At 40.9% G+C, this 18406-nt stretch overlaps 1 protein-coding gene across 3 annotated transcripts in view; it reads left to right on the top strand.

Moving 5' to 3' along the window:
- The first annotated feature begins 4497 nt into the window (after window positions 1–4497).
- Window positions 4498–18406, top strand: part of Syt14 (synaptotagmin 14) — a 151694-nt gene continuing 137785 nt past the window's right edge. Inside the window, exons 1-2 of one of the 3 annotated variants that reach the window (XM_060364953.1) lie at window positions 4498–4712; window positions 14092–14139. In XM_060364953.1, the coding sequence (XP_060220936.1) occupies window positions 4700–4712; window positions 14092–14139 (61 nt within the window). In that variant the 5' untranslated portion in view covers window positions 4498–4699. The remainder of the gene's footprint in view (window positions 4713–14091; window positions 14140–18406) is intronic. The other 2 variants (XM_021645446.2, XM_021645447.2) reach the window with 2 other exon arrangements.

The following is an 18406-nucleotide window of genomic DNA, read 5'->3' as shown; positions in this document are numbered from 1 at the left end:
AAAACAATAGAAAATAATGCAGAATTAATTAATATGAAGCATTCTGTTAAAGTATGTGGCTTCAGAGTGGCAAATAAAATTCAAGTTTGTAACATAAATGTGATCAGAATAACTCAGATATACTGATAAAGCTCTGATAATTATTTGCATTTATAAGAATTATTTTTTAAATTAATATAAAGTGGTAAATTATTTTGTAAAGATGAATTTGTTGCCTTTTAACTTTATGAAACATGGGAAAAAGACAATGTTATTAGAATAAATAACTGAGATTATAACTGTTTTCATGGTATTTTAATCCAATAAATAAAGGAGTTAATAGCTTTCACTTGTTTTTTCACTAGGCATTTACACATATATTCTCAGGTAGCTACTACTGCTAAAAAGCTTAGTTTAAAAATGTCTCCCCCGGGGCTGGAGAGGTGGCTTAGCACAATAGTTCTCAGCCTGTGGGTTACAACCCCTTTGGTGGTGGCAGAGGGGTCAAAAGACCCTGTCATGGGTTTCCTGAGACCATTGAAAACACAGATGTTTACGTTACGATTCATAACAGTAGGAAATTTATAGTTAGGAAGTAGCAATGAAAGTAATTTCATGCATTGGGAGGTCAGCATGTGAGGAACTGTATTAAAGTGTCCCAGCATTACAAAGGTTGACACGCACTGGCTTAGCAGTTAAAGCACTTGCTGCTCTTCCAGAGAGGCTCAGAGTTTGGTTCTCAGCACCCATGTTAGGTGACTCATACCTGTCTGAAACGCCAGCTCCAGGGGATCATGGTAGCTCTGGCCTCTGGAGTCACCTGCACTCACATGCACACAGGGACACATACCTATGCATAATTAAACAGAAAAGAAACTAACACAAATCTTTAAACATCTCCCTTGTGCAAAGCTCCGAGAGCACTGCCTGTGTAGCTGACATGAATCACATCTTTTCAAGTGTTCTGTGTATTACCACAGGTTGTTCTTACCTCCCTGTGTGTAATTTAGAGGGTTTTGACTTCTATCGAATAATTTATATAAGTGAAGATTCCAGTTTAAATGTGGGTTATTTCTTGAAAGTTGGCTGTGAACTTTTGTAATTTGGGATGTTTTCCCATGGAGGTTATATCGCTGCAAACTGTGGCTGCTTCGTTTAGCACATGGAACTTCCTTCAATGTCAGTCAGACCACTTCTCACTTCCGTTTGACCTGGCCTTCCCATATGTTTCAGCTTTAATGTTCACTTTTCCCACCAATATTTCAACCAAGTCACTGCATGATGAAAGTTTATGGTGCTACGGGAAATTTAAACTGTTATCTTAAATATTTTTATGGAAAAGATAATTTGAAAATTGCAATACCCAAACATACTTCTATTTCAGAATCATAAGAAAATAAATTACTTTGGCCTTTTTAATTTTTCTTTCTGATCTTAATTTTTAACTATTTCCACAACACATGTTGAGAAATTCAGATAACTGCTTGAGTGACATGTTTGAAACTATTTTTACAAATAATTCATTATAAAAAGTGAAGAATTCAAAATAAAGAAGCTCGTGAGCAGCCGTAACACATCCAAGTGTACCCTTTAATATTTTGGAGGTCCACAGTTAACATTAAACACAGCTGCTATCTTTAGGCAAGGTATATGATAAAAGGTAAAACATAATTAAAAACTCGATACTTCTTGACACTAGAACCATTGAGCCAGTCACAAAGCTGCTGTTGTTTTTTTTAAAGTGTATAAAGAAGCTAAGTTAAGCAACTAATTCTGAGTGTCTGTGTCTTAGTCCACTTTCTGTGTTATAGCCAAACACTTGAGAATGGGTAATTCATAAGAAAAATGGTTTAATTTGGCTCGTGGACTCTGAGGGTTGGGGATTTAAGCTTCAGAAGTCACATCTGGTGAGGACCTTGTGTCATGTCACTCGGTGGGACACTGTGTGAGAGCGGTCAGCTGGTGCCTCGGAGAGGGGGACAAAGGGATCAACTCAGTTTATAATAACACAGCCTCAAGAGAACTATGGTAACCACCCTGGGTTGGAGGAGGTAGACTGATCTCTTTATGAAGGCTCTGGTTAAACACCGTTTAAAGGTCCCCACCTCACGATACCATTATGTTGGTAACTGAATTTTCAACTGAGTTTGTTGGGGACAAAACACATCCAGGCAATTGCAGCTCTTAAAGCAAACTCAAAAGTTGAATGAAATGTTGGGTGGAAGTTGACATAATACACATGGTATTTTCTCATATCCATCTCAGAAGTTTTGCAACTAGTATTTTAACCTAGGGAAAAATGTTACTAGTACTATGTGGCTTTGGCCAGCTTTCTAGGCTTGAAGTTCAAGTTCAACACACACACACACACCACACACACACGCACTTACTTTCTGAGGAGACTATTGTGAAATAACCTGGTTTATGTAGATTTATATAACATGGTCATGTATACCAATACCTGTGTAATTGGTGATAAAGTGACTACTGAGATTTTTGGCTCTTAATATAAAATTCCTGAAAAGGCTAAACACTTGGAGTCATCTAGAAACCACAAACTAAGAGCCGTGGTTTCAAATTTAATGTCCGGAAGTTCAAGTCTGCTTTAAGTACAGTTTCCTCGAGTAAATGTCATTAATTATAGCTATTTTATCTGGATCCCAAGCAGACTGATGGTTCACCTCTGAGATCTGAAAGAGAGAGAGAGAGAGAGAGAGAGAGAGAGAGAGCATGCAAGCGTTTTTAGAGTAAGCTATAGGTATTTTAGCAGAACAGTTGTTTAGTTTGATCCTTCAATAGCATGTTTGTAGACAGATGTTTTTGGTGTGTGTTTCTGTGCATGTATGTTGAGATGCATGCATATGTCTGTGTAAGATAGATCGTTGAGTTTTTTCCTCAATCACTGTCCATAAAATCCTGGTGCCCATGGAGGCTGGAGAGGGTGTCAGATCCCCCTGGAACTGGAGTTGCAGACTTTGTGGGCTCCCACGTAGTTGCCGGGAGCTAGCTGAACCCAGTCCTCTGTAGAACAGCCGGTGCTCGCTACCACTGGGGCAGTCTTTCCTTTCCTCCAGCCTCTTTTTTGAGACAGGCTTTCACACCGATCGTGGGGCTCACCAATTAGCCTGCTTGTCGATGCATGCTAAGGATTTGCCTCTCTCTGTCCTGCAGAGCCAGGGTAGCAGGCATGTGACTAGTATTTCAGATAGGTGTTGGGGATGGAACTCAAGTTCTCATGCTTGCACAACTAATAATTTGCCAACTGACCCACCCCCAACCCTTGCAGCCCGCTCTAGATCAATAGGTGTTCGTTGAAGTAGTCAAAGTATGAAAGAACAGCGCCAGGGAAATGTGTCAGGGGGTAAAGGTGCTAGCTGCCAAGCCTGCCTGACGACTGGAGCTTGATCTCCAGAGCCCCATATGATGTTGAGAACAAACTTCTGCCAATGGTCCTCTGACCTCACATGCATGTTCTGCCCAGATAAGCAAATATTAAAAAAAAAAAAAGTCAAAGGATGAATATCTATTGAGCATAACTTGTCTGAGGAGAGGTTATGTAAAAGCAATGAAAGGCAGTTTCTGCTCTAGATTACAGTCCAACATCACTTACATAATAAGTGGAAATATTTTCTTCTTTGTATCTGTCCTCAATATAGCCACCTGTTCTAGGAGTGCGCATCTTCTCCACAAGGGAGACTCACTGAGTCACATTGTTTCCTGTGACTTCAGACAAGAGGGAGGTCAGGCAAATAGTGGAGGGGCTGAGTGGGGAGCTAGCTGCCGGTTGTTCGGGGCTGGCCTTTGGCTCTTCACACGCTCATGGGCTGATGGGTATGTCACGAGCTTTTCGGGCGCTTTGTCAAGAGGCTTGTCCAACACCTGCAACTGTGTGCTTCAAATGTGTGCTTGTAATATACAAACGCGAACGTGTACTTCCAAGGGGGCGCCGACTGAAGACAGGGAGGGAGGAAGGCAGGGGGGGAGGAAGACCGTCCTGACGATCCCTCGTTCTAGCTTGGTGTACCAAGAAGCTGAGGTAGCTGAACTGGGTGGCTGAGATCTAGAGGGTTCAGGCAGAACAAAACATGCCTGAATAGATCTTCCCCGGGAGGGCCCCGGCGTCTAGCCCTTGAGAGCCCTGTCCGTGGTGCTGACCTCTGGTGGAGCCGCGCTGGAAGCTGGGTGGAGGTGTGCTGCACCGGCCAGGGGCGCTAGCCCTCTCCGTGTGCAGTCCGCGGCCTGAGACCCTGCGAGGGGCAGGGGCGGACCAGGGCCGGGGCCAGGGCCGGGGCCGGGGCCGGGGCCAGAGCCGGGGCCAGAGCCGGGGCCAGGGGCAGGGGCGGACCAGGGGCAGGGCCAGGGGCAGGGCCAGGGGCGGGGGCGTGGCCTGGGCGAGGCGGGAGGAGTCGTCAGGGTGGTGGGCGGGGCTGTGGCTCCTGCGGGGCGGGGCCTGAGGAGGTAGGTTGCTGCGAGGGGCGGGGCCTCGGGGGCCGGGGGCGGGGCGGCGTCACGTGCCGCGGGCGCGCGTCCGCGGAAGGTTCCGCTTCCTGCGCCGCCTGCCCCGGCGCTCCGACCCCACCCCGCCGCCCCGCCCCGGTTCCCGGAGGCCCGGCAGCTCGGCCCCGGGGCGGTCCCGCCCCTCTCGCCGGAGGCCTAGGCGCAGCCTCCCGCGCTTCCCTCCGCGCTCCCGGTGGTTGGTGCGGTCCATGGCGAGCGCATCATGGCGATCGAAGGTAAGTGGAGGCCGAGCGACGCGCGGCGAAGACGCCCCGCTGACGAGCGCAGGGCCCGGGAGGGCGAGGCGCGGGCTGCGGGTCCGGACCGTGCGGGCGGTAGATGCGGGACACCGGCCTAGGCGCGGCTGCGGTCCTCGCCGGCACCGGCCTACGCGATGGCGCTGAGGTGCTGAGAGGCGCAGGCACTAAGTCGCTGAGTACTGAGATGCCGAGGTGCTTAGGCGCTGATGAGACTCAGGTACGAAGGCGCTGAGATGCTCAGGTACTAAGCTTCTGAGGTGCTGAGTGAGGTGCTCGGGTACCAAGCTTCTGAGGTGCTGAGTGAGGTGCTCAGGTACTAAGCTTCTGAGGTGCTGAGTGAGGTGCTCCGGTACTAAGCTTCTGAGGTGCTCAGGTACTAAGCTTCTGAGGTGCTGAGTGAGGTGCTCAGGTACTAAGCTTCTGAGGTGCTGAGATGCTCAGGTACTAAGCTTCTGAGGTGCTGAGATGCTCAGGTACTAAGCTTCTGAGGTGCTGAGATGCTCAGGTGCTAAGCTTCTGAGGTGCTGAGTGAGGTGCTCAGGTGCTAAGGTTGTGCGGTGCTGAGGGAGATGCTGGGGCACGAAGGCGCTGAGGTGCTGAGACACTGAGGTAATGGGGCTCTGAGGTGGCTCTGAGCGAGCGCTGAGGCGGCGGCGGGAGGCTGCCCTTGCGCTCTGCGTGGGACAGGCGGACCGCTCAGCGTGCTCTCCCGCCTGTGCCGACCCGCACCTCGGGCGGGTGATGTCTGTGCTGTTCCCTTCTGTTGACGGGGAGAAGGGACCAGGACATCTATGGGAGCTTAACCCTCTCATCTGACCCCCAAAATCGCTTTTCTCCGGGAGAAGGAAGTGCCTCTCCGTGACAGACGTGTCCAGAAGCCTGCCAACGGAAACGTTTCACAAGTAGCTTCATTCGAATTAAGTTCTCGGCTGAGGTAGGTGGGGCGGTGTGTATTTCCTTCCTCTGGATGTGGAGCAGGAGTGAGGTGTAGTCTCCTTGCTTTTAGGGAGGGCGTGTGCAGGTGGTAGCACACAGGCAGCAGAATGCGCACAGCGTCTTGTTTTCCATCTCAGAAGAGCTCAGTGCAGAAAGAAGACTTCCAAAACTTCCCTGTGGGATGTGTGCGTTCTCGACCCGTGTGCAGGGTACCTGTAGCTGAATCGTTAGTCGTCTACGTCGACTGTTCCCTCTGAGTGAAACTCGCAGTAATTCCCTTAGGTGATGGGCTCTGGTCGTATACACACCTGGGGTCTTCTGAGGACCGAGACAGCAAACTCCACAATTGACTTAGCTGTTTCATGTTTACTTCATTTTAGAGATTAAGTGCAGGACACACCGACCCATGGCCTCAAATGCCTGCATTTGCTAAGATGATGGAGTATAAACTCTGCTTGCAATCTTTGATGTTCTTTTTATTCAGAACAGCATGTTCCAACCTTTTTCTTCCCTGTACTGTTTACTAGAGCTGGAAAGTTAGGGAGCAGAATCCACTGATTGATGTTGAATGCTTTGTTTTGCCAACAACTTTGTGGAACAAAATTTTGTAAAATCTTAAACACAAAATTTTATGCAGAACACGGAAGTTTTTCCCAGATAGGATTCAAATATGATCTCATAACTTGTAATTTCTTATTGTACAGTTTTTCTTTATGCATGCATACATTCTTCTGGCAGTTAAATGTTACAGCATTTTGCTCTGTGTTATGTATCCTTAAATAATAAGATTTTCGAAGTTTCTCTATGCTTTTTGCTCTGTTGTGTTTTATTTTTGGTGCTGGGGATTGACAGCGTGGTACATGCCAGACAGTACCACTGTGCTATATACTCAGCTTGTTCTTATACCTGTGCATTTGTTAAAGTCTTCATGATACAGATATCAACATGCCTTCTCTAGTTTGGCAAAGAAACTGAAGTTAATACATTTGAAGAAAAGGATAGGTTAAGTCAGTCTAACTATGTTTCTTAACACTCACTAAAATAGATTCTGTTTATACATACCATCCCTAATTTCCTCACCTCTATTAGAATCTTACTTACTCAGGATGTATAAGTCAGTGTTTCTTTGAAGAACTGCTTGGTAGTCATATCTTTAAATGATAAAGGATGACATAGTTACTTAGTAGAAATCATTTATTGTAAAATAAGTGTTTTATACTTATACAGGGGAAGAAATTAAAGTAACAGTAATTAGACTCAAAGGTGGTAAAAGCCACTGAACCCAGCTACTAAGAGTATGCCTAACTGCTACAAACATCTGTTCTTCAGTTCACTCACTTATGCAAAGGATTGCAGATAGCTAGACATGACGACTTTGTATTAGGGTCAAGTTAGAAGTTTAGGAGTCCTGAGGGTATTTCATTCAACATTCTTCCTTATGAAGTGGTTCTTAAGACATTCAATTAATTTATCTGTTAACTCAATGAACATTTGTTGTATATTAGGTATACATAATGTTCTGAAGTAGACTTCGTTGGATCCTCCCTGTTAGAATTTATGTTCTGGTGGGACAGATAATTTTGAGCATATGGTTACAGTATATAGTGTATATACCAGGAAATAGATCATGCATGCTTCCTTTGTATAAAAGCATTCAGTGATGATAACTTCAGAACTAATTTTGAGGATGTTACTCTTGAGGTCTGTATTGCTAAGTCTGCTATTCAGCAACTTTGGTCTAACCCCATTGTAGTTTTGCTTTCTGAAGCAATACTTAAAACACACTCTTTTGTGTGTGTCTCTGTGTGTGTGAAACATCTCTTTCATTAGAAGACAACTTTATGCTCCTTTGTTTTAAAATTTATAATATAGTGGTGGACAATTCCATTCCACTTGTATATTGAAGCTGTTATCTTACTTGTACATAATTCTTTGAATGTAGCTTATTAATTAGAATAACTTTTTTTGTGACTTCTTGTTGGCTCCACTGATTGTATTCAACCCAAACTATAGACTGTTTAGTTGGATTACTCACTCTCTAGCTGTGTCTGTAGTCCTCTGCGTAACTAAATTGTGTTGTGAATTGAGAGTAGGTGTAGCGGTTAGGCAGCCTCTTAGGAGCTCTGCTCAGTGGTTCAGCCTTGAGTTCAGTACCAACAATTATTCTGATTTCTTTCTCTGTATAAAACTTTTGTAATTCCAAATTCACTTTCTTTTTTTCTTTCTTCCTTTCCTTCTTTCCCTCCTTCCTCCCTTCTGTTTGTTTTTCAAGACAGGGTTTCTCTGTGTAGCCCTGGCTGTCTTGGACTCACTTTGTAAATCAGGCTGGCCTTGAACTCAAAGAGATCCATTTGTCCTTGTCTCCTGAGTGCTGGGATTAAAGACGTGTACCACTAGCGCCCAGCCTCACTTACATTTTAGGTAGATGTCTTCACTTGGATATAGCATAGAAGAACAAGATGTTTGCTTTACGACATTCAGAATGATCTTAAGTTGTCACCTGGCTACCAAATCTATCCTTCACACTTCCCATGCTCCCCTATTTTGTGGAAATTCACTGGTTGAGTGGCATTTAATATTAGTTGGACATTCAAGTTAGAAACCTGGATATTAACTCCATATTATTGTTCACTGATTCCTTTCATCTGTATCTCAAACAAATTTATTTTGTTTAGTGTTTACACTTCTGCTCATACAATTATTGAGAAATTATTTGTTTAGTTTCTTAACTAGTTTTATCTCCCCAGTTAACATTTTTGAGATTACACACACACACACACACACACACACACACAGAGTAATATTTTATTTAAACCTAATAAATTGGAATCTTTGATTTATTATTTTTTAGAAAGAAGAAATGATGATAAAATAGCAAGGTCTTATTTATTAACAAACTTCTGAGAGCCATACATATATTCAGAACAATTTTTTCTTTTCATGAATTTAGGACCAGAGTGGACTTCATATTCAAAATAGTATTTTGAGTTCATCATGAGATAGATATTAATGAAATGTTAAATTATTTTTATTGTGATCTTACTGTACAGTAGTGCATATTTATAATTTTTAAAAATTTGATCTGGCATAATCAAAACAGGAGGATTTTGCTTTATTTTCAATTAACTAGAATATTTAATTAAGTAGTGCTTTTTGAGGGCACATACTTATTAGGATTTATTGTGTTGTGTTAGTAACTTTCTTATAGTCAAAAACAGTAATTAAAACTAAAATTTAAAGAGTAGTTCAGTGGCTGGAAAAGTGAATTAATTTGTCAGTAAATTTAATTGTATAAGGTAAGTTTATATAGAAAAAAATTAATTAAATGCTCAGGGATTTTTGTGGGTCAGATGAGATACTGTGTTGAGCAAACTTTTGTTTTTTTTTTTATTTTAGTGTGTGGGTGTGTGGAAGAGAGGAAAAGAGAGAGAGAGAGAGAGAGAGAGAGAGAGAGAGAGAGAGAGAGAAGAACATATCTGTGAGCCTAGAGGACACGTGGGGATAGGCTCTTTCCTTCTACCGTAGGATCCGGTGACTGGGCTCGGCTCGTCAGGCATGTGTTGCGAGTGCTTTTGTTCACTGAGCCATCTTGTTGTCCTGACAAGCTATTGCTATAAAAACAGACTTGACTATTCTGTGTGATGCTGAGGTAGTGGCAAGTATGGTTCCCAAGGCTTGGGCTGGGAGTTAAATGTAGAGAGGAGTTGATTTGTTCAGATTGTTTTAATTCTACTGTAATTACATAGCAGCAATATAGCCAATTTAGGAGTGTAACTTTTAGAAATTTGGAGGCCTAATAGGTTTTCCTTTTTTCTTTAAGAAAAAAAAAAAACTTAAAGAACAGCATGTGAGGAGGCAAACATGTATTTTGAAATATTTACACAAGCAAGTTGTGTAAATTCAGTGAAAACGGACTGAAGAAGAGAAAGAAACCATTCTGGAGCTTTCTCTGTCCCCAGGCCTAAATTTTGACATTTTCTTTGTACTTTATGTTTTCGGTGCTCACTGTAGGCAGCTCATCATGATATTGAATTTCAGTCATAGACACCCACTTCTTCTCATGGCTATCAGGGACAGACCTGCTGTGTTATGGCATCCCTTTTCTTATTAGCTGTGGATTTGGTTTTGAACATTTTCAGAATTGCCATTGATTTGCCTCCAGCAGCAGCGATTCCAATTTATCAGAGTGAGCATGCATCACGAAAGCTGTTTTCTGCCCTGCAGTTATTATTATCACACTTCACAACAGCTGCATTTTCTTACCTTGCCCTCCGTGTTAACAAACACAGGTTTGTAAAGTCAGTACTACATGATGCTGGCTTTAGAATTGAAGCCTGGCACAATGCAGAAAGGGTGATCATTTCTAACTATGCTTTTAAAATTAGGGACCCACGCTGGTATGAGTGAATGGCTTAAATTGGGAGTTAATCTAAAACTATATCTGAAAGTTAGAGGTCTAAAGAGGTTAAGTTGATTTGGGGCAGTTGGCAGCGTAAACAAGAAATGTTTAAAGTTTTTTTGAAAAACTTTAAAGGTTGTGACTACTTTCATGTATAAACTCAGGAACAGAATCTTTAGATGAGGTAAAACATAAGATGTTGGGTTTTCAGTGTCCAACCATGAAGAGATAAGTGATGTTTGCTTGTGGAGTTGACTTAGGCAAACAAGTGCATCTTAAGATCTACGAGAACTGAGTCATGGGTGCAGTTCTGTCTTTGACAGTCGTGTGTACTCTGATGGTGCATTATCCCCTCTGTAAACATGTAGTGATTCTCATCCCTCTACACAAATTACTCTAGTTACTTACTAGGCACATTCACAGTAGTGTGCCCATTCACAGGCAGTCACATGCGTGTGCCTCACACACCTGCTTTCTTATCTCTCCTACTTTTGCCACTGTAAGGACTGTGTCATAGTGGTCTTGTTCCTTTGTGGATTTCCTGAAGGGAATAATGCTGATGATTGGAGTGTCAGTCTATGTGTCTTAGTTCCATGTTGCTAAGATGATTGTTTCAAGGCCAGTGTGCATAGTACCTCCAAATACAGTTTTTATGAAGTTGACTTTATTTAAAAAAAGCAATTTCATAATTATCCTATTTTTGTATAAATGAAAAAATTCATTTTAACTTTTTAATTAAATTCATTGATTATTAACTGCAGTGTTTGATTTTTTTTAATACAAATGAGAAATGTTGGGAAACTTTAACCACTGGAGTTTGACTTTGTTTGTACTGTAAAACAATGAGCTAGCTAGGTTTCTTTTCAAGTTCTAGGCTCTTAGGTTTTTTTTTTTTTTAAGAAAATAAGTACTTTGACAGATTTGACAACTATCAGTTAACTAAGTTTAAGATATAGTAATTATTTGACTAGCTTTTAAAACCGAAGTTGTTTTTTTTTGTTTTTATTTAACATAGGTAAAGTGCCTACTTACAGGGATGGGAGCAGATGAGGAATGGCTCCCTGGGTAGGGTATGTGCTGCCCTGCCTAACAACCTGAGTGGAGCTTCCAGAGCACGTGGTGGGATGGGAGCGCACACCCCCACATGTTCTCCTCTGACTTTAACATGTGACTTTAACATGCATGTTCAGTGACACACATACACGAACCCAATAAATAAATATAAAAATATGTATATTTAAAAAGATAGTTTTTCTTGTCATTCCAGAGGGTTTTTGTTTCTTTGTTTTGTTAATACGAAGCATAATATAAACTGCTGTTAGGATTAGGGGTATTATATAAAACAACCAGTTTATATTAAATATGTGGAGAGTTTAGTTTTAAGGATTTGTTTTTATTTATTTATTTTGAAATAATGTGTAGAGGGTGTGTGTGTGTGTGTGTATGTATTAATGTAGATGTCCACAAAGGCCAGAAGAGGGCATCTGATCCCCTGGAATTGCAGTTAAAGGTAGTGATGAGCTACCTGACATGGGTCCAGGAGTGGAACTTTGGTCCTCTTCAAGATCAGAATGTGTTTCTACTTCCTGAGCCATCTCTTCAACACAAGAGAATCTTGCTGTAATAATAGATGTTAAAAAGTGCAATCTGGTTCCCTGAGTAAAGTATGTACAAATGTTACATCTAGAGAATGTAGCTTAATTAATGTATATAAGAAATAGTTTAAGTAACCTATGAAAACAGCATAGACCTCAATATAAATTATGGTTTTTGTTATCACTTAATTTTTCTAGTATCTTGAAAATAGTCCATTACAGCTGAGTGAATGCCCACTTATTTGACTAATATCTTCTCAGTTTTAGAAGATGTAGTCACAGGTCTGTTTTATTCTAGCTCTTCAGCAAGTGGTCTGCTGCAGTCATTGGTGATGTTACAGTTAGTACTGTATTGGACTGGAATGTTGCTGAATAATAATTCTTTTGTAGCTTTAGCTTTGTAGCTATAGCTTTGTGTTTGGTGTTTTTTTTTTTTTTTTCTTTCTGTTTTTGCTAAGCTTGTTTTCCTGATTGTTAGTATTATTGCTGTTGATCATAAGGAAGCAGTGACATTGTTACAACCAAATTGGACAGTAGATCTAACCTACTTTAGTGATAGAAATACTGTTTTCTGGCTCTTTTTTTTTTTTTTGGTGTGCTTCTGAAATGACCCACTTTTTTTTTTTTTTTAAAAAAAAGGGAATATCTTTTTTATTACTCATATAATTGCTGTAGGATTTCTGTTTCTTCTAACTGAACTATTCATAATAAGCTTCTGTAACAAACTAAAATGATTATATAATTTAGTACTATTATGTAAAAATTAAAAGTAATTCATGGTATAATTGATAAGGTTAAGCATACAGAGAATATCACAAAATTTTAATGGGCTTACATTAAAATAGTGGCATGTTTTTTGAGGGAAAGAAATACATATTTATGTAGTGATTAATAAAATTACTCTTAGATAAGAGTACTCAGTATGTTTTGGAGCTATAATGTAGTGTTTTTGTATGTACATATATTGTGGAAGATTAAATCAAGACATGTCTGCCACTTTTCCTGCTTTTGTGGCAAGAACATTTAAAATCTGCTGTCTCAGAAGTTTTCAAGATTATAATAAATTATCACAAAATCATCATGCAGTGCAGAAGACCACTAAAATGCATTCCTCCAATTGGGTTGAATTTGTCTTCTGTGTCTGGCTTTTTTCATTCTCAGATTACTGTTTTCCCTGCTTATCCTACTGTTGCAAATATCAAAGTAGTCTTTATAGACTCTTTAGCATTCCATTCTGTATGCATACCACAGAGTTGCATCTTTTGTCATTTTGTTGCTTGATATACCCAGCAATTTGTCTGGGTATATAACCAGGAGAAAGGCATGCACATGTGTATTAAAGAGACATACTTAAAAAGGCCTATAGCAATATTAATACAAACCCAAACTCAAGGCAGTCCAAATGTTATGAACTGAAGTTTATGTATAAATAAACACAGGCTTTGTGCATATTTATGTGTATTTAAACACAGTGGAATTTTGTGTAGCAACAAAAATGAATGAATCACAAGTAATACAGTGGGTTGAATTCACAAACTACTGAAAATAGTAAGACTCAACATGTCTACACAGCAGTTCCATTTGTACAAATCTTATAAGCACCTGAGACAGCCTTGCTATCAGGTCTCCAGAGAGTAGTTTTTTAGTAGATTTGGGCAGTGCTTGTGAAGATGAGTAGACTTCAGAGCTGGTGGCTAAATGCTATCTCTGGTTTTGGTTTGCTGTAACTCAGGTGCATGCTCTGTGATAACTGATTGCACAGGGTTTTATAGATGTATATGCTTTCCTGTATTTGTGTTTTCCTGACCACTAAATGGAGGTTTGAAGAAGGAGATTATAGAAAAAAAAAAAAAAGGTCTTCCAAGGAAGTAACAGTTTTTTAGAAGGAGATATGGGGATGTATTATTATTATTATTATTATTATTATTATTATTATTATTATTATCAGATTGTCTATAAGGTTTGTCTTCTTACAAATTTGGAAGAGTGGGTAGCTGAGGATGGGCATGGGCCATCTGATAATATAACTGGCGTGTCTACAAGGCTGACATTTAGAGTAACTGCCCTGTGCGTGTTAGGGCTCAGGAATAAAGTGGGTCCTCTGTTACTGTGCCTTCTTCCAGGTGATAGGAAGAACACATAGGAAATGGTGCTAGAGTTTCTCCTCTCTAGAAGCTTTCCAGCTAGAGTAGCCTACCAAATAAAGGATGTGCCTTTATTTGAAGTTATAAAGCCTTAATTTCTAGATTATTAAGGAAAATTCAGGCTGTTGTATTTAGTTTCATTAACCTTCAGAAAATAATTAGGAAGCTTTTCTTTAAGATCATTTGTAGGTGCATGCATAGCATGGTTCTTTGTGACAGTCAAGTTGAGGCCATTTTCTGCATTTTTAGTTGCTAATAAACTTTTTTTTTTTTTTAAATAGGTGGAGAGAGAACCTGTGGAGTACATGAACTTATCTGTATTAGAAAAGGTAGGCCAATCCTCTGCATGGGTATTTAAATACTAAGTGAATACTTCCTAGATTATAGTAAAATTTAGTATGAAAATTTGGATGTATAAGGCATATAACTTAATAGATATTAGCTCTCTATCTGTATGAGGACTTGAGCACACCTTGAGTCTGTGTTGCTTATTGTGTGGTTGCTGAGGGTTATATTTTTCATTTAGATGGACTAATAAAGTCTGGTTTCTTTTTTTATTTTGTTATGAATAGGCAGGGAACAGGGGGTTTGATTTTTCTTCCCTTTTAGAATCTGGATGTGGATGCATATTGGTCTCTAATTGGCTTCTGTTCTGCTACTGTAGCCCATCAGAGAGATGTGAGCAGTTGGTTGAAATTCAAATTGGGAGTATTTACAAAGACCCATGACATCAACAGCTACTGTGCTTCTTTAGGAGGGGCTCCTGGCAACCACGCGGCCCTGCAAGGCCGTCCAGGAAGGGTAACAAGGCAGTTCAGGAAGGGTAACAAGGCCGTCCAGGAAGGGTAACAAGGCAGTCCAGGAAGGGTAACAAGGCAGTTCAGGAAGGGTAACAAGGCAGTCCAGGAAGGGTAACAAGGCAGTCCAAGAAGGGTAACAAGGCAGTTCAGGAAGGGTAACTCGAGTGTCAGATGGGAGGCAGGGAACCAGGTATTTATTCTCTGGGTTTTAGGAAACCTTGGGAAAAGCCTGCTTGTTAGTTGTGCTCACGGATCTGAAGTGCTGTGAAGAAAGAAGCAGAGCTGGAGACTTGGAGGGAAGAAACTTCCCCCTCATTCCCTGACCACCTCTGCTGTGTCTCAGCAGGGTCATTGCTTTCTTTTCTCTCTTCTACTAACCTGGCACTCCTGAGTTTGGCCAGAAGCCCAAGGCCCACCCTGACAGTTCACCTTGAGGAGTTCGGAGCAGTGTCTATGACACATGATATGACTGACATGCCAACAAAATGTCAAGTTATTTCAAGTCCTGGAAAATCCTTAACTACTTTGAAATAAAAAAAAAAAATCAAACCTTCTTGAGTGAATACTTGTGATCATCACTGATGTGATTATGCTGATTAGTTTGTGGGCTACTGCAGTTGCTGTCATTTGAAGACATTCTTCTTTCGTCATTAACATGTAGACTATTGTGTCTTTCCTCCGGAACTGGAAAAGCAGAATTGAAGTCAGTTTTCTTGATTTGTGCATCTTATCAAAAATGGGGAAGAGCAGATTTATATATCTTAATGTAAATATTTTTACTCTTGTGTTATATTTTAGTCTTTGTGCACTAAATTATTTTAATCCTATTGATAGCTTTAAATAATTTTATAGTTGTTATTTTGTCCCACTAAAAGTTCGAAACCTTTTTATTTGATGGGACAGCAAAACATGCTACACAAATCATTTGGAATCATACTTGATCAAAGCCCAAAGGCTAAGAAGTGATTCAGTTGGAATCAAAAGTAATTGAAGCAGTAGTCAGGTGAAGAAGGATTCAAGACAAGAGTAGAGACGCCTAGACAGAAAGTGAGTGGAGCGCAGAGGGCTCCATGGGAACACCAGGGAAAGGCCCTCAGGACACCCAGTGATCTGAACAGGCCACTGAACTTGGCTGAATGGTCTTTCTCTCAGCCAGGGTAGTGTGCACAGTCTTGCTCACATTACTCTGTATTAAACTGTTCGTTCCTCTTCCCTTTGTGCTGTAGAATCTTCACTCTGTGGTTACTTAATTGAATTCACTGTGTAGCAAAGAAGGGTTTTGAACTTCTGATCTTCTACCTCCACTGGCCACATGTTAGGATCACAGGTGTGTGCTGGTGCCAGGCCTGAGTTTATATATTGCTGGGGATTGAACCTAGGGCTTCATGTGTGCTAAGCTACATCCTTAGCCCAGTTAACATTTAAAAAATTATTTACATTGTAGTCACTTCATACAAAAAAGGAGATCTTTATCTGTTTCCTGAGCATTTAATAGTATCCTATTCTAAATGTTTCATAAATGTTTAAACATTTAAAACACTTTTTCATTTTAAGCTAGACTTAGACAAGAACATATGAAGGTTGTATAAAGTATAATCATTGTAATTAGTTCCAGTCATTCTGATGAAATGACACCAGCTCAACCCTCACCTTTTGTTCTTTTGAGGCAGGTTGTTATATATCCCACACTGGCCTTCAGCTTACTGGGTGTCTGATGCTGGCATTAAATTTCTGAAATTTCTACTTCCACCATCCTGTGCTGGGATTTCAGTAATGCGCTATCATGTCCTGCTCAACCTTCAATTATTTTTACCTGTGTGCTCCATCTTTTGCTGGCTGTTTTCTCTTCTGCAGCACAGAATATGTGAGGGTCTAGCTCCTGACTAATTTCACTTCACTGTCTTTTCCTTTTATTGCTTTTTATCTAGTTTTTCTGTTTTGAATGCTCCTTGAATAAATCCAGTGTGGATGGCCTTTAAGCCCTTGCTCTCTCATCTAACATCTCAGTGTTTTTATTTGGATGTCTATAGAATAGCAGATGACTCAGCTTGAAGACGTGTCTTCAGCCTCCACCTTCCAAAGAGCCTCTCAGCTCAGCTGATAAGTAGCCCTGTCTACCTGCTTGCTTTGGTCCTAACTTAAGGGTCTTCCTGTTTTTCTATCGTCTCCTCTCTCCCACTTGTAATGTGTAGTTGTCGGTTGTACTTGTAGTGTATTTTGAACCTATCTTCCCCCTCGTTTTGTTGCCGTCATTGTAGTCTTGAATATTTTCATTTTGTTTAGATGACTAGAGTAGTTTTCTGTTTGTTTGTTGGTTGGTTTGTTTTCCCCCTGACTTAAATGCTTACCTTTTGTATACCAAGCATTAGTGATCTTTAAAAGTGTAAATTAGCCACATCACTGTGATGACTGGAATTCCTTTGTGGATTTCCATTGTACCTGGAATAAAGTTAAGGTGCCTCACCTGGTCCACAACATGGACTTTCGGTCCAGAGTGACCTCTGCACACCATCAGCTCAGAGGCATAAACCATCTGTATAATAGTGTGTGTGAGAACTTAACACTGAGACCTGTGTGCAGGCAGACTGTGATTACTTTCAAGATTAAAAGGTCATAATTATGCAACTGTTAGGAACTGTAACATTTCTTACCTTGTATGTGGTGCTTTTCGTAGTTATTTTATGTTATCGTGATAAAATACTCTTGGCAAAGCCGACTTGAGGGGAAAGGGCCTATTTTGGTTTGCAGTTCCATGTATAGTCCATGGCTGGGAAGTTATGGTGGCAGGGACTTGAAACATCTGGTTGCATTGCATATGCCATCAGGAAATAGGAAATGAAAAGTTCACCAGTGAGCTCTCTCCTTTCACACAGTCCAGGGCCCAAGCTCAGGGAATGCTGGGCCACTGTTAGTGTGGGTCCTTCCCCTCAGTTAACCTCATCAAGATAATCTCTCACATCCATCCAGAAACTGACCTAATAATTCAGGTACTCCATCTCTGGGATCTGCCTGCCGTAAAGGAGCTCTGCTTGTTCCCCTTCTCTTAAGTTTCAACCCATCAACCTATAATAAACTATTTTTAGCCTCAAAATAAGCTAAAATAAGCAATTCTCACAGGTGTGTCTAGGGTAATTGCATATCCTGTCAAGTTGTCAGTGAACAGTAGCCAGCACAATACCCTTCTGCCTTCTCACCAGAAATACAGGAACTCCTTGCTCTGTCAACAGTGTCTTTTGGATATTTTGTTGTTATTATTGCTGCTGTTAATCTGGTGGGAGAAAAGTGTAAATCAGTGTCATTTGGATTTTCATTTTTCTTAGGAGAATGCAGTGTCTGAGTTCTGTTTGCAGAATACACCAATGAGCTGAAAAATACCAGAAGAACCTGCTGCTTCAGATATGTCTGCCTCCTGCTCTATAGCTTCTCATCCTTTAATATTTGCCAACTAAGGGACCATGTAATCTTTGAAATATATACTCTTGAAAGAGAAAGGTCTTCCAACATTGTTATCTAAACATTGGTGATATGTTTAGTGTATCAGATTGTTTTGCCTCCATTGTGGGAAATATGAACTATAGACCTGGAGCATGAAGCGCAGGACAAAAGGTACTTTGTAGACAAGGATGGGACAGTGGTGAAAAGCTAGCATGGGACAATCTAGGACAGTGTCCAGAATAAGCAGATCCGAGATGCCAAGGGCAGGCTATTTATAGAACAGTGAAGACAGAGTGCATCTATTTTATAGAGTATCTGTGAGCTGTGTGGTGTTCTCTCTGTCTTATGCCAAGCCCCACCC

Source organism: Meriones unguiculatus, chromosome 11, assembly GCF_030254825.1.
Source record: "Meriones unguiculatus strain TT.TT164.6M chromosome 11, Bangor_MerUng_6.1, whole genome shotgun sequence".
NCBI lineage: Eukaryota > Metazoa > Chordata > Mammalia > Rodentia > Muridae > Meriones > Meriones unguiculatus.
The sequence above is the reverse complement of the archived record's forward strand: the minus strand, read 5'-3'. Positions and strand labels throughout refer to the sequence as shown.